This window comes from Malaclemys terrapin, chromosome 3 (genome assembly GCF_027887155.1).
Source record: "Malaclemys terrapin pileata isolate rMalTer1 chromosome 3, rMalTer1.hap1, whole genome shotgun sequence".
Taxonomy (NCBI): domain Eukaryota; kingdom Metazoa; phylum Chordata; order Testudines; family Emydidae; genus Malaclemys; species Malaclemys terrapin.
Window position 1 is genome coordinate 153,982,392 of NC_071507.1, and position 15,898 is coordinate 153,998,289.

A 15,898-nucleotide genomic window follows, 5' to 3' on the forward strand; every position below is an offset into this window, starting at 1 on the left:
CTATGAAAGATATTATTTAAAAAGCCACTAAATTATCATTCATTAGAATGACTAGTTTCTTTTTCTCCCTTCTAGCTTTTTAGTCTTAGATATTTTAGTTTAACTGTTTGGTGGCACAGTGCTGCAGAAAGACTGCTGAAGTAGTCATCAAATCAAATGAGGAAAATTTATCATTGCTTTATATTATCTTTTATTTAAAAACAAAATGGTCATATATTTGCCCATATTCTTCTTTGCAAAATATGCAAGTGTCTAGGGCAGCCTGACCTAAGTTTGCAGTTTAAATCTTACTAAAAAAGAATGAAACTTGTCCAACAAAATATCTTTGTCTTCCGAACACAATACTGGGCTTCTTCTAAACCAATTACAACTAGCGGGAAAGCATGGATTTAACAAAGCACAGTAAAATGCAACAATAAATTATTATTCATATTTTTCTTAGAGAAAGCATGATGTTGTCCTGTAATATGAAAATAAACTGAAGAAAAAATACAGCTGGTGTGTCTGCTCCGGAAATGTCATCTTTATGATTATTTTTGTGTTGCACTATTTTCATCTTCATGGTTATTCTGTCAGTCAGCAGTACAGATAGTAACACAAAATGAATTTGTGTCAAAAGAACATCATGGTGTAAGTTCCTGCACCTGCTTTACAAGGAGACTTCAATGTACTAGAGATTAAAGCCTATGGCTCTCAAATCCTGAAAAGCTCTTACAAATTAAATAACACTGTTACCAATTGCTAATGCTGCTATCTCCCTCACCATGCCTACTGTATCTGTGCATGTTGATTCATCGCTAGTTTATTACTTCAGAAGATGATCAATCACTTATACAATCAACCCGCCAGAACTTAATAGCAAGAATTGACTTGAGTTTATGACGGTCCAGCCTGTAACACAACCCGCCTTGGAAATTTAGTTTCTCTGATTAATTTTGATTTGTTTTACAGACAGTATAATACACAGATACCAACTGACAGGCACTGAGATAACTGGGCAGTAGAAGGGGGAAATGTGCAGATCCTTAATTCCTCTGCACATGAACACTGCCAAGCTGCTGGAGTGTGGGAAAGCCAGAGCACTCGCTCCCGGGGAGGGGCCAAGGCCTGACACGGTGCAGGTCAGTTTGCCTGAAGCAGCAGCATTACCAGTGGCGCTGCCTGTAGGGTCTTGACTCCTCGCAGCAGCTGCTCTCCTGCCGTCTTTGCCTTGCTGTGCTTGCAAACTCCTGCCCAGCTCCAACCTCCCCAGCCAGCCCCAAGCGTTAGCTCCCAGTCACCGCTACCCCCCGGCTCACAACCCCAGCTCCCCATCCCCAATCTCTCTAGTCCGAAACCCTTTGTCCCCAGCCCAACTCCTCCCTCCCCGGAGCGGCAGCGGGCGGGCGCGTCCTGCAGCGCAGCCAGCTAGCCAGGCGGAGACGCGCCAAAGCATCTGGGAACCGTAATTCCCGGAGCCCGGCTCGCAGCAAGGAGTCGGCGGCGCTCGCTGCCAGCGCACAGCGGAGAAAGCGGCAAAGCTGGGGGCGCAGGACCCCACCCCACGCGGCTGTTCACGCGCCGCCCGGGCGCCCCCCGTGGCCACATCCCTGTCAGAGAGGTGAGCGGCCCCCCGTGTCTGTGTGCGTGGGGTGCCCCTACGGCCTGTGAGTGCTGCACTCGCCGACGGCCGGCCGGCCGCCCCCGCGGTTCTTCATGCAGAGCCCTTCCTGGGGCCCCGCCAGCAGAGCGCAGCGCCAGTCGCTGGGGTTGATGCCCAGCGCCCTACGGGAGCGGGCCCCTCTGATTTGCATTTATCCTAACTGGCTTTTCCGCTGGGAAATTGCACCGCCTGAGAAGCCGGGCTCAGCTGGGGCCAGGAGCGAAGCTGCAGCAAAACTCGGTCAAACTTACCAGAAAACTAACAAAAAATAAAAGGCAGGTGGGGCTGGGAGAGGCAGCACCTGCTGCCTCCAGGTAGGAATTGCAGGGCTCTGGGGACATGGGGGGAAGATCGCGTCTGGGACGGGGAGATCAGTTTCTCTCTCTGCCCCAACAGCATGTCTGAGCTCTAGTCAAATAAAAGTATAACTGGCAGTGAAATGCACGAACAATGTGATTCAATGCAGTAAAACTCAAGAACCCCTGAGATCCATGGAGGTTAGGGGCTGTGCACCTGCAAATTCCCAATAAGGGGCTGTCCTTTCTTTTACCATATCACTTGTCACTAAACCATTTCAGTTTACTGCATTTAGGCCAGCAGACTCCCACAGTTAGGAAAAACGTTACAGACTAATAGATATTTGCTTTTGTGTATAGACATATTATATGTACATCCACAAGTATTTAACAAATATACACATTTTGGCCTTCTGCCAGTTTGTAACAGCATTTAATCGTTTTGTTAACTATAGTACATGCACTAGGAGTATTTTGATTAGCAGTTTTAATTGAAACAAAATATATATACACACCAACATAATTATAGTAACTTATTTACACAAGTGTGAGCAGATAGTACATTATCCAGCGTGGGAACAGTATATAAACATACAGTGTATAGTATTTATATATAGGGTACAGTCAAAATCAGAAATAAACTTGATTGGCAATAAAGTGAGCTGAACACATACATACAATAGTATGTGTGTGTGATGTGTAAACATTGACTATAAATATGAGCCGCTTACCTTTAATTTTTACTTATTAAGTCCTCCAGAAGCACAGTAAATGTCTGTACAAAGCTGCTGTAGTGCTGAGGAGTTGCTGGAGCGAGTCTCCAAAGAGTGGGATGCAGCTCTGTCCTTATTAGTCTCACACAGTGTGACCCTCCCACTCAGTAAGCACAGAATATACTGCAAGACAGGACAGACACCAACACAGTCAGGGGTTTTACATAATCACACTAATCTCTTCCAAGTCTGGTAATAATATAAAAAAGGTTATTTTATTTTATTTGTATAATAAACTGTTCCACAAATAAAATTGTTTGGTTTGATTGCATGAATGAAAGGGTGTGTGGGTTCTGTTTGTGGAACAGTGGCTATGAAGTACTGTGCATGGCATTAACACACCAGCAGGGAACTGGCTTTTAACACATAAGTGTAAGCATATGTCATTAATTTTATATACTTTATCATAAATTTAAGACCAACCAACCAAGAGAATGCGCCTATTTATGGCACTGATGTTGCAAAGCCCAGCAGATGACTGGTATTTAGTTTGCCTTTTTAAGCCCATCATTTAAAAGCCAGTCTGTTCTTGCACTGTAATATCATCTGTCTGTGATAAAATGGTGACACTGAGCCTTGCCACTAATTCTCACTTGAATATGCTAAACTGTACTTTTCTTGGGCCCTCTGAGTGTGCTCATGACAGCCTTCCAGTGTAGCCTTAGACATGTAAACCAGAGGATAAAAGGATATAGAGTAAGAAAATGATTACGAGTACATACATAGAAGGTAGGGAGAGCAGAATCTTATTTTAATGCATCTCATTTAAATGTATTTAAAGTTCTCTCTTTTTCTAGTAGATCTATTTTTGAAGTCAAGACGAGGAGTTGGTGATTTGTGAAGAGTGAATCTCAAAGGGTTCAACTGTTTAATATTGAGTGGATAAACAGCCAAAAAAAATTGTTTATCTGGACCTTATCTGAACTTGGTCTTAAAATCAACTGGAAATTTCATTATATTGGATTTTTCCTCACAAAATTTCCAACAGTACTTCCTGGTTTCACCCAACATCAAAATTACTGCACAAGACAACAAATAAGTCACACTTGAAGTCATGTTGCAGAGTAGCATGGTTCTTATTTTTTTATTTTCTCTTTGTGACATGACTTTTAAAACAGTCTGTACTCTTCCCAGCTCAGAATCACAAAGAGTAATAGTCTTGTGGCTCAAATATAGGAAGGAGCCAGGACATTTAATTTTTGTGCTCAGGTCTGCCACCGACTTGTGTGACTTTGGGAAAGTCACAAATCCCTAGACTTCAGTTTTCCAGTCTGTAAAATGCAGATGGAAATGCTGTTGTGAAGCTAAGGGCCTGATTCTGCAACCAAAACTTGATACTGCAGCCCTTATTCAAATGCGTAGTCCCAAGGCAAAGGGACTACACACAAGAGTTTGGCTGCAGTTTGCTCTTTGTGATTCTGAGCTGAGAGGTGTGGAGACTATTTTAAAAGCCATAACACAAAAATAAAAGATTGTAAAGGTCTGGTACAGTGAAATATATTGTGATTATTGAATTTAAAATATGTTTTATTTTCTCTTTACTCTTTCTACAAAATCTACAGAAATTTTACAACCCCTGCTTAGGTCCTGTTCACATATCCTAAATATTCTGGATTCAAATCCACTAGCATAGATGCCTACATCCAAAAGGAGTGTAATTGACCACTGGATTTCAGTGTCCACAAGATAAAATTAATGAATATTTTGGCAATTAGATAAAGATTCTTTTGTAAATAGCACAAAATTTTGTACCTACAATTAAATATTCAGTTACAAAGATCTTTGAATTACTTTTGTCCTCCAAAGATTCAGAAAATTAATCCAAATTTTGAGCAGGGGACAATTTACAATTTTAAGGACTACTTTGATTTGTTATAAATAAAGAGAAGATATTTCACACTATCAAATAGAGCAGAGCAGAATACCCTTCAATATATGCTTCCATGCAAATCACTCTACATGATTAAGTCCTTAATAATGGCGGCAAGATCAGGCTTTATAGTTCTGAATTCAAACAGGAGTTGCATGTTCATGTTTGGGAGCAGAATTTGGGCCACAGATTTTCTGAATGAAGTGTAGTCAAAACATCAGTCCCCATAGATTTAATTTGTAGTGCTTCGATTGTAGATATACTCTGGTTGATTCAGATTCATAGATTCTAGGACTGGAAGGAACCTCGAGAGGTCATCGAGTCCAGTCCCCTCCCCTCATGGCAGGACCAAATACTGTCTAGACCATCCCTGATAGACATTTATCTAACCTACTCTTAAATATCTCTAGAGATGGAGATTTCACAACCTCCCTAGGCAATTTATTTCAGTGTTTAACCACCCTGACAGTTAGGAACTTTTTCCTAATGTCCAACCTAAACCTCCCTTGCTGCAGTTTATGCCCATTGCTTCTTGTTCTATCCTTAGAGGCTAAGGTGAACAAGTTTTCTCCCTCCTCCTTATGATACCCTTTTAGATACCTGAAAACTGCTATCATGTCCCCTCTCAGTCTTCTCTTTTCCAAATTAAACAAACCCAATTCTTTCAGCCTTCCTTCATAGGTCATGTTCTCAAGACCTTTAATCATTCTTGTTGCTGATTATGATGATAGTTTGCTGTATATTTGCTTTTAAGCCTAACCTGGACATGCTGCTAATTAGTAAATCCCAGACACCAAAGGCTTGCCAGGGAAACTGATAAGAGGCACTGTTTGACATGGTGGTAGAGTTTGCAGGACTCATCATTTTAGGAGATTTCAGCATTGATCAAAACTCCCTATCCAGACTTTTCACATTAGTTTCCTCACAAGTAATTTCCAGACCCACCCACTCAACTGACAACATCCTGGACTAGATCTTTGGGCTTGGTGTGGACATAAAAATTAAGTAAAATAAATAAAAATCTCCCTTTAATGATCAGGCTATTTCCTCCTTGAGGCAGAAATAATAAATTTCCCCATAGCAAGGCTAAAGAAAAGCAATACCACGATCTGTTCCTGAAACCATTAGACCCAGCTAAGTTCCAAAATCTACTTATAGCAGACCCTGCCCAACCAAGAGGCCAAGGAGTAGAAGAATCAGTAAAGTATAATAGCCAGTCTCTGACTACTGCTGTACACTCTGAGCCATAGTCTCAGTCATGGGCAACGGAAATGGAAGGGGAGAGGGACAAAGGACCATTCCCCCTTGCACACACTTTTTAAACAGGGGGGGCCATGCCCCCCACATTTGAGAACCTGAACTTGGCAGGGGTGCAGTGAGGGTCATAATGCCAGTCAAATTTGGGCTGTTTTGGTTGCTTGCCCTGCTCCCACCCCATACTTCCACAATCCTTCTGGTGCCACTGTCCTCAGCTGGTGTAAATCACTAACTTTACTAGAGCTATGCCAATTTATACCAGCTGAGGATCTGATCATCAAAGTACCATGGTCCATATTGATTGATATTGCTCTTGGATGACCTGGAATAGAAAAACTGGGAAGAAAACCTGTCTACAAACCTGTGCCAAGGCCATGAAGGAGACAAAGAGAGCCTACCAATCCCTTGTCATAGAGGCAGCAAAGTCACAACTGACAGAACTTCTCTGGGTGACAAAACACTTTATATACTCAAACTGGCTCCACTCAACCCCAAAACACAGCACTTACAGCAAGGAACTATCTTATTTAATAGAATTGATCATTTGTATCTGGGATGGCCTCATCGACCAGAATGAACAACAAATTCAGAACGAGACCACAATACCCTCCTTCCAAGTTTTTGGCCTATTCACACAAACAGAAGTCTAGGAAAATTTGATAGAAATCATGGCCACTGTTTGTGATTCTGTCTGCTGCCATTCTGGATAGTAAGAGAGAGTAGACAATTTGAAACTCCCACGAAGACATACTGTCAACACTTTTGATTAGAGGAATTTACCACCTATCCTAGAATATGCAATAATCTGACCACTACTAAAGAAATGTTGCTTGACACTAGAGACCTTCTTGTGTGTGTGAGAGAATGTGTTCTTTTTTATATATTTTTTGCCAGAGTGAGATCCATATTTTAGGTGAAATCCTAGCCCCATTGAAGTCAACAGAGAAATTTTCATTGACTTCAGTGAGGCCAGGATTTCATCCTCTGTGTCTAGGTCCTATGAGAGTTCTGTTTCCCGCATTCAAAAACATCGCCACAACCTTCAACAGTTTCATTATTTCTGTGAAATATAGCTGTTGTGGGAGGACATGATTGCAAAGGTAAAGAAGACCACTCAGCAAGGAACAATCGTATAAAAGATTTTGAATATAAAGATAGATGGACACTGAACTCAGTGGGAACCAGTGCAGAGAGGAGAGATAAGCAGCATTTGTTAGATAACTTTAAAATACTGTACCTAATATGAAATTCTGTGAACTTTGGAGGGATTATTTGTGATACTAGATTTATTATTGTTTCTGCACATGCTATAATAAAAAGAACTTTAAAAAATAGATATAAAAAATTAATCATAGAATATCAGGGTTGGAAGGAACATCAGGAGGTCATTGAGTCCAACCCCTTGCTCAAAGCAGGACCAATCCCCAGACAGATCTTTGCCCCAGATCCCTAAATGGCCCCCTTAAGGATTGAGCTCATAACCCTGGGTGTAGGAGGCTAATGCTCAAACCACTGAGCTATCCCTCCCCTCTAATTCTTCCACATCTGATTGTACAACTTTTTCTATGCCCTTGTGGAAGATGATTATTTAAGAAACATTTAGTTTAGGTGGAGATGAAAAGAAAACTAGTATGATTTGTGTCTGTGGATAGAGATTTCAGCAATATAAACCAGTGTTAGTCCCAAGAATCTCAGATTTTTATTTTGATTCATCCTAAGTGATAAAAGATATATATATACTAAGTGCCAAGTCTCACTGTAAGCCAGAGTCCCCTATTGTGTTTGATAACAATATTTATGTTACCTTGGGTATGTCCTCCTCCCCCAATTTACTTGTTCAAACTTATGTTTAAATAGGATACTACTGTGATAAATGCAGTGTTTTCAGATCCTGTGAAGAATAGTATTTTTATTCTTCTCAGAAAGTATTTTATTTACACTTGTTAGTACTGTAATGGGCATACATATCTGTCGTTACTATCATGAAGTATACATACTGTATTGGCTATGATGATAAAAGTTAACACAACTGCAGTTTTGAAATACACCTCTACCTCGATACAGCGCTGTCCGCGGAAACCAAAAAATCTTACCGCGTTATAGGTGAAACCGCATTATATCGAACTTGCTTTGATCCACTAGAGTGCGCAGCCCCGCCACCCCCGGAGCACTGCTTTACCACATTATATACATATTTGTGTTATATCGGGTCGCATTATATCAGGGTAGAGGTGTATACAAGAGGCCTGATTCACCACTATGTTATTTCAGTGTTATGTTAGTATAACTCCACTGATTTCAATTGGGTTAGCCTGGAACGGCGAACTGCGGCCAGTAAGAGCTGCGATTGGCCGAACCTGCGGACGCTGCACGTAAACAACCTGTCCTGGTCCGCCAGTGGATTTCCCTGATGGACCACCTGCCAAAGGTTGCCGATCCCTGTTCTAACTTGTTCACTGAAAGAGCTTGTTGAACATTATTTGACTATAATCAGAGCTCCAGTTTCTGTTGCTGCTTTTGTATATTTATAGAGATAGGTTGTGCCATTCAGGTGCAGCTGTGAGAAGGAAGAATTGGAGAGGCAACACCACCACAGGAGATGCACGGGGGAGGAAGCATTGTGCCTCAGAAACATCCTTCAGCTTCCGTGGGGTTAGCATATGGGTGAGAGAGGGAAAGAGCTAAGAGCTCTGCCTACTTCCCACACACTTGCATCTCTAATGCAGTCCTTGTACTCCCATGAGCACTTGGTGCTGAGATCCAGGGAACCCTCTCCATAGCCACACAAGGGTCAAGGGATTCTGACTACTCCCTGCATGGCAGCATTAGTGCCAGTCACTATCTAGCCTTACCTGATTGTGTAACGCCAACAGACCCTGGATTGAACCAGGGACCTCTGGAGCTTAGTGCATGAGCCTCTACAGCATAAGCTAAAAGCCAACTGGCTGTTAGACAGACTCATTTAACTCTCCCTCTTTAAGTGGTCTTGGTGCCACTACATGGGACAGAACACCAAACCCAGCAGGTGTGTGGGTTACAATTACAGGGCATGGAATGTGCTACTGCAGTCAAAACAAACCAGATCTTTCTCCCTTATTTCTAAGTAACTATAAAAATGTGAGGATTTGCCTTAGATAGATACTGTAAAAGAGTAGTTATGGTCAGTATCAAACCAAATCCTTATGCACTCACCTTTGATAGATTTTACAACTTGACAGAATTTTCCTTGGCAGGGAGAATAAGGAAGGAACTAGCAAAAATAGCTGCTAGATTGATAACAGCTATTCTGTTTGAAATAGTGTAAGAAACATTGTATCTGTTTTTAACAGAAGACAAAAGCAATTTCAAATTAAGGACCCGAGGCTACACATACTTACTGCTGGTACAGTGTTTACTACCATGAGTAGTCCCTTTGAAGTCAATTGGAAACAGTACGAGTATTCCCAGTACTAAGCACCACAATTGGGACTCGTCACTATGGCTTGTGTCACTTGGATACTTTTGAAAATTGTACCCTACACTTAATAGTGAGTGCTTCCAGAACTGAACCTATGTTATATTTAGAAGTCAATGGAGTTACACTGATTTACACCAGCTGGATATCTGGACCTGAATATTTAGTCATGATATAAAATGTGGAAGAACTCATAATTTCAGTAGTATTCATGGTCTGCAGTTAAATAAAAAGTCAGAGTAAATGCATTCAAGGAAACTTGGCCACTGTAGGTCATATGTGCTGTAAACTGACCTTCTTGCCTACACAGACTGCAGAAGAACATAATCAATAATCCTGTATATATGGTAGTTTTGGGAGCCAGGGAATTTGCATGTTAACACACACTGACAGCCAAAAAGAAGAGCACATATATCATATACTGCCCTCAGTGTACAGATGACCAGTTAGGCCCACTTACTGTGCAATTAAAATAAATAAATTTAAACTATTTATTAGGACTACAAAGTAACACATAAGCCTGCTGGGAGGGTTGTATTAATAATTTTAAATAATAGAAATCCTAGAACCGTAGGACTGGAAGGGACCTTGAGACTCATGGCAGGACTAAGTATTATCTAGACCATCCCTGACAGGTGTTTGTTTAACCTGCTCTTAAAAATCTCCAATGACGGAGATTCCACAACCTACCTAGGCAATTTATTCCAGTTTTTATCCACCCTGACAATTAGGAATTTTTCCTAATGTCCAACCTAAACCTCCCTTGCTGCAATTTAAGCCCGTTGCTTCTTGTCCTAAGAGATTAAAGAGAATAATTTTTCTCCCTCTTCCTTGTAACAACGTTCTATGTACTTGAAAACTGTTATCATGTCCCCTCTCAGTCTTCTCCAGACTAAACAAACCCAGTTTTTTAAATTTTCCCTCATAGGTCATGTTTCCTAGACCTTTAATAATTTTTGTTGCTCTTCTCTGGACTTTCTCCAATTAGTCCACATCTTTCCTGAAATGTGGCATCCAGAACTGAACACAATACTCCAGTTGAAGCCTAATCAGCGTGGAATAGAGTGGAAGAATTACTTCTTGTGTCTTGCTTTACGGCACTCCTGCTAATACATCCCAGAATTATGTTTACTTTTTTTGCAACAGTGTTACACTGTTGAGTCATATTTAACTTGTGATCCACTATGAGGCCCAGGTCCCTTTCCGCAGTACTCCTTCCTAGGCAGTCATTTCCCATTTTGTATGTGTGCAACTGATTGTTCCTTCATAAGTGAAGTACTTTGTATTTATCCTTATTGAATTTCATCATAGTTACTTCAGACCATTTCTCCAGTTTGTCCAGATCATTTTGAATTTTAATCCTATCCTCCAGAGCACCTCCCTCCCAGCTTGGTATCATCCACAAACTTTATAAGTATACTCTCTATGCCATTATCTAAATCACTGATAAAGATATTGAATAGAACTGGACCCAGAACTGATCTTTCCTGGACTCCACTTGATATGCCTTTCCAGCTTGACTGTGAACCCTGATCACTATTCTCTAGAAACGGTTTTCCAACCAGTTATGCACTCACCTTATAGAAGCTCCTTCTAAGTTATATTTCCCTAGTATGTTTATGAGATGGTCACGTGAGACAGTATCAAAAAGTATTCTTAAAGAAAATAGACCCACTTGTGAAGGGTATTGAGAATAATATTGGTGCAAATCTCAGCAGTGTTTGTTATTTTTAGCACCTCAAATGTGTTTTGGAACATATCCAAGACCAAAACTGTATTTTATTTTGACATAGAGCCAGGACAATTTCTGAGAAATGTGGTTTTTTAAGTGCTAGCTTTTATGTAGCACTTATAGGGCTTGTTTTCACTGCAAACTTAACTCAGACTCAGCCCCAGGTTATTCCCTTAATATGCTCCACATTCACACATCCGCATGCCTCTTTCAGTACTACACAGTGAAATAGTCACCCCTCCCTGAGATACAGGCCTGGGGTAGATGTTAATGCATATTGCTACTCTCCAACACAACTGCAATGAAGAAGTGCAGCCACAACAACTGAGACATGCTGATCTTCTAATCACTTCCTACAAGCCCCCTGACCAGACATGTGACTCATAGTGGGGGCAGGGAGCTGTCTGGACTCTCCCCTATGCGGGGCCGGTGCTACCATTAAGGCAAACTAGGCGGTTGCCTAGGGCGCCAAGATTTGGGGGTGCCAAAAACCGGTGCCCCCAATTTTTTTTTACAGCATTCCTGGGCTGGCCAGCAGCGCGCTGACACATGCGGCTCAGACTCCCTCTCCCAGCGCAGCGGCCACTCCATTTCTCCTGCCTCCCAGGCTTGCGGCACCAATCAGCTGTTTGGCGCCGCAAGCCTGGGAGGGGAGGAGAATTAGAGCGGGGGCGGCGTGCTCGTGGAGGAGGCGGAGCAGAGGTGAGCTGGGGTGGGGAGCTGCTGCACGACTCCCCAGGCCGGGGGGGTGAGGAGCTGCCGCAGGGGGGGATTCCATAGGGCGGGGTGGGAGCTGCTGCAGGGCTCCCCACCCCATCTCACCTCTGCCACGCCCCCTCCCCGAGCAAGCCGTCGCTGCTCCACTTCTCCCACCTCCCAGGCTTGCGGCGCCAATCCACTGTTTGGCGCCACAAGCCTGGGAGGGGAGGAGAATTAGAGCGGGGGCGGCATGCTTGGGGAGGAGGCGGAGCAGAGGTGAACTGGGGTGGGAAGCTGCCACGGGAGGGGCGCCTCAGGGTGATGGGTGGGTGGGGAGCTGCCTCAAGGCTGGGGGTGAGGTGCAAGGTGGAAGTTTCACCTAAGGCACGAAACTTTCTTGCACCGGCCCTGCCCCTATGACAGAGTCATAAATGAGTGGCCCAGGGGAGGGGAGGCAAGGCGGTTTACTGGACTCTTGCCCCATGACAGAGCTGTGAGGTACACAAAGAATATGGGAGGGACATTCCCAGGGATGGAATCATCAATCTAGAGTTTCCCAGGTCTTAGTGTCCAGAAATTAAGGGGTAGGCAAGCAACCCCTTCAGTACCCTGCTGGCCACTGGGATGTGATCAGCAGCCAACAGACTATGGATCTTCCTAGCAGGCAGAATGTTACAGATCAAATACTTTTGATCCAACTCAGAGAAGGAGCAGACAGAGGCCAAGGCTATTGAGTTGGCTCCTCCTGCATGGTCTAGAGCAGTGGTGAGCAACCTGCAGCCAGTGGGTCACATGTGGCCCATCACGTCAAGCTGCTGGTGGGCCGCCAGACTGTTTGTTTACATTTGCATGTCCGACCGCAGCTCCCAGTGACCGCAGTTCACCGTTCTCAGCCAATGGGAGCCGCGGGCCGCAGGTTGCCCATCACTGCTCTAGAGGGTGGATGGTGTGGTGAGTACCAGTGCAACTAACAGTCCCAGTTTTCAGCGAGGCAGGTTTAAATAGGAATTGCTACTTCATGCAGATATCTCTGATGGAGTGGAGATGGGAGGAAGCCTAACCAAATCCAATAGTGGTGATCTAACTGCCTTCCCTTACAAGGGAGTTTGAGGCACAGCTTAAAGTTGCTGCAGCTAAGACCCAGGTTGGAACTGGGGAAACTGAGGCATAGCTCATTGTTGATGTGGCTAAAATGTCAGCTGAAAGTGGGGTAACTGAAGCTAAGATCCCAACCAAAACTGAGGACTGAGATTGGAGAAACTGTGAAATTGCTCACTGTTGCTATGGCACAGACCCTGGCTGAAAGTGGGGAAACTGAGGCAGTTAAGGAGTATTGCATCACATGATTCCTATTTAATTTCATACACTTTGTGGTGTCCTTGGGTTGGATATTTTGCATGTAGTAGTCATCTGTATCCTAAGTCATGGCCACACCCAATTTATTATTAATAGCAAATTAAGAGATAGAGGCTTTATTGAGTGCTGGACAGTTTCTGATTTAGTGCAGTAGGGTTTCCTTGAAGGGAAGACTGGATGTCAGTGTTGAACCTGGAAGGTGATTGGAATGCACTGGAATGCATTAGGTGTGGTAAAAAAACATTGCCTCCATAAAAAGCAGCAGCTGTCAGCCCAGGTTATTAGGGAAAGTGGGATCCATACCTTCAGAATGTAACAGTACACCACCACATTTGGTTGGTCTTGCTAAAAATTATTTTCACAGGCTTAGACCATTTCCTCCCACAGTCCCTAGAGTGGGCAGACAAGTTCCCCCATAACATCCTGTAAATGTGAGCAGAGAGTGACAAAGTGAGTTGTAGAGCTATGAATCTTGGGATATGATTCCAGATAGCTGCATTGCTTGTTACAGCCAGAAACAGCACCAGTCATGTGGGGTGCATGACAGCACAGAAATGTGGTTACAGTATTGTAGGTTAGGCTACCATGGATTAATTTATCCTGTGATTGCTTACCCTGTACTTCACATGCACTGAAAACATAGCCTTAGCTGGAAGACTTAGGTGTTGTGAGCAGCTCTGGTTCTTTAACTCTCCCAGTGAGCCAGGGGAGCTCACATGCACCATGGTGGTAATCGCAACAGAGAATCAAGTTTGCACATTCTGCTGTTCAGTCTCTAAAACAGCTAGCATTGGACCAAGCCAGGCTGTGGCAATTTAAGGCCTGATCCTGCAAACACTTAGCAATTAAATAACTTTATTCCCATGAGTTAAATTACTCACATGTAGGCTTGGTGCATAAATTGTCAAATATAAATTATAATTATTACAGGAATCTATTTGATATAGATACATGATAATAAATGTACTTATTTCTATAAAATATATATTCAGGTGATTGATAAACTGTCTCCTCAGCCTGGAGATACAAACTCTGCCTCAAGTAAACAAGTGATTGAAAGGGTAACAGGCCCTCCACAAAGAGAGCTGTGTGTTTAGCCACAGCTACAGCATGGAGATAGGGAAGCCTTTGTTTTAGGAAGACACTAGACAACACCTAAATATTGTTTAATTGTGTGTTCATCAGAACTTTTTTAATATGAGTACATAAACTTTGATGCACCTTCAAAGCTATCTGGGGGGAAACATCCTTGGTTTAGGTTTCAGGCATTGTAATTAAAATTATGGGGCCAGATCATCATCTTGTGTAAATTGGTTGAGGATCTGACTCATGGTTCATTCTAACAGAATAAGTGTAGAAGATAAGATTTGTAGTCGAGTGATTAAAAACAAATTGTGAGTAATTGCACTGTTAAACCATAATAGAATACAATTTATTTAAATATTTTGGATGTTTTCTACATTTTCAAATATATTGATTTCAATTACAACACAGAATACAAAGTGTATAGTGCTCACTTTATATTTATTTTTGATTACAAGTATTTGCACTGTAAAAAAACAAAAGAAATAGTATATTTCAATTCACCTAATACGAGTACTGTAGTGCAATCTCTTTCATGATAAAGTTGAACATACAAATGTAGAATTATGTAAAAAAAAACTGCATCCAAAAATAAAACAATGTAAAATTTTAGAGCCTGCAAGTCCATTCAGTCCTATTTCTTGTTCAGTCAATCACGCAAACAAACAAGTTTGTTTACATTTGCAGGAGATAATGCTGCCCACTTCTTGTTTACAGTGTCACCTGAACGTGAGAAATGGAAGTGAGAAATAAAGTTTGTATGACATTGTTGTAGCTAGCATTACAAGATATTTATGTGCCAGATGCACTCAAGATTCATATGTCCCTTCATCCTTCAACCACCATTCAAGAGGACATGCATCCATGCTGATGACGGGTTCTGCTCAATAACAATCCAAAGCAGTACAGCCGGATGCATGTTCATTTTCATTATCTGAGTCAGATGCCACCAGCAAAAGGTTGATTTTCTTTTATGGTGGTTCAGGTTCTGTAGTTTCGCATCAAAATGTTGCACTTATAAAACTTTTGAAAGCATGTTCCACACCTTGTCCCTCTAGGATTTTGGAAGGCACCTCAGATTCTTAAACGTTGGGTCAAGTGCTGTAGCTATCTTTAAAAATCTTACATTGGTACCTTCTTTGTGTTTTGTGAACTCTGCAATGAAAATATTCTTAAAATGAACAACGTCTGCTGGGTCATCATTTGAGACTGCTATAATATGAAATGTATGGCAGAATGCAGGTAAAACAGAGCAGGGGACATACAATTCTCCCCCCAGAAGTTCAATTACAAATTTAATTAACACTTTTATTTTAAACGAGTGTCATCAGCATGGAAGCATGTCCTCTGGAATAATGGCTGAAGCATGAAGGGGCATATGAATGTTTAGCATATCTGGCATGTAAATATCTTGCAATGCCGGCTACAAACGTGCCATGCAAATCCCTGTTCTTCCTTTCTGGTGACATTATAAATAAGAAAAGGACAGCATTATCTCCTATAAATGTAAACAAGCTTGTTTGTCTTAGTGATTGACTGAACAAAAAGTAGAACTGAGTGGACTTGTAGGCTATGAAGTTTTACATTGTTTTATTTTTGAGTGTAGCTATGTAACAAAAAAAATCTACATTTGTAAATTGTACTTTCACAACAAAAAGATTGCACTACAGTACTCGTATGAGGTGAATTGAAAAATACTGTTTCTTTTGTTTATCATTTTTACAGTTAAAATATTT

General features: G+C 42.0%; 1 protein-coding gene across 1 annotated transcript in view; it reads right to left on the minus strand.

Moving 5' to 3' along the window:
- Window positions 1-1,435, minus strand: part of COL19A1 (collagen type XIX alpha 1 chain) — a 312,743-nt gene extending 311,308 nt beyond the window's left edge. Inside the window, 2 exon segments of the mRNA XM_054021580.1 lie at window positions 1,150-1,407; window positions 1,409-1,435. Coding sequence (XP_053877555.1) covers window positions 1,150-1,407; window positions 1,409-1,435 — 285 coding nt within the window.
- Window positions 1,436-15,898: the final 14,463 nt, after the last annotated feature.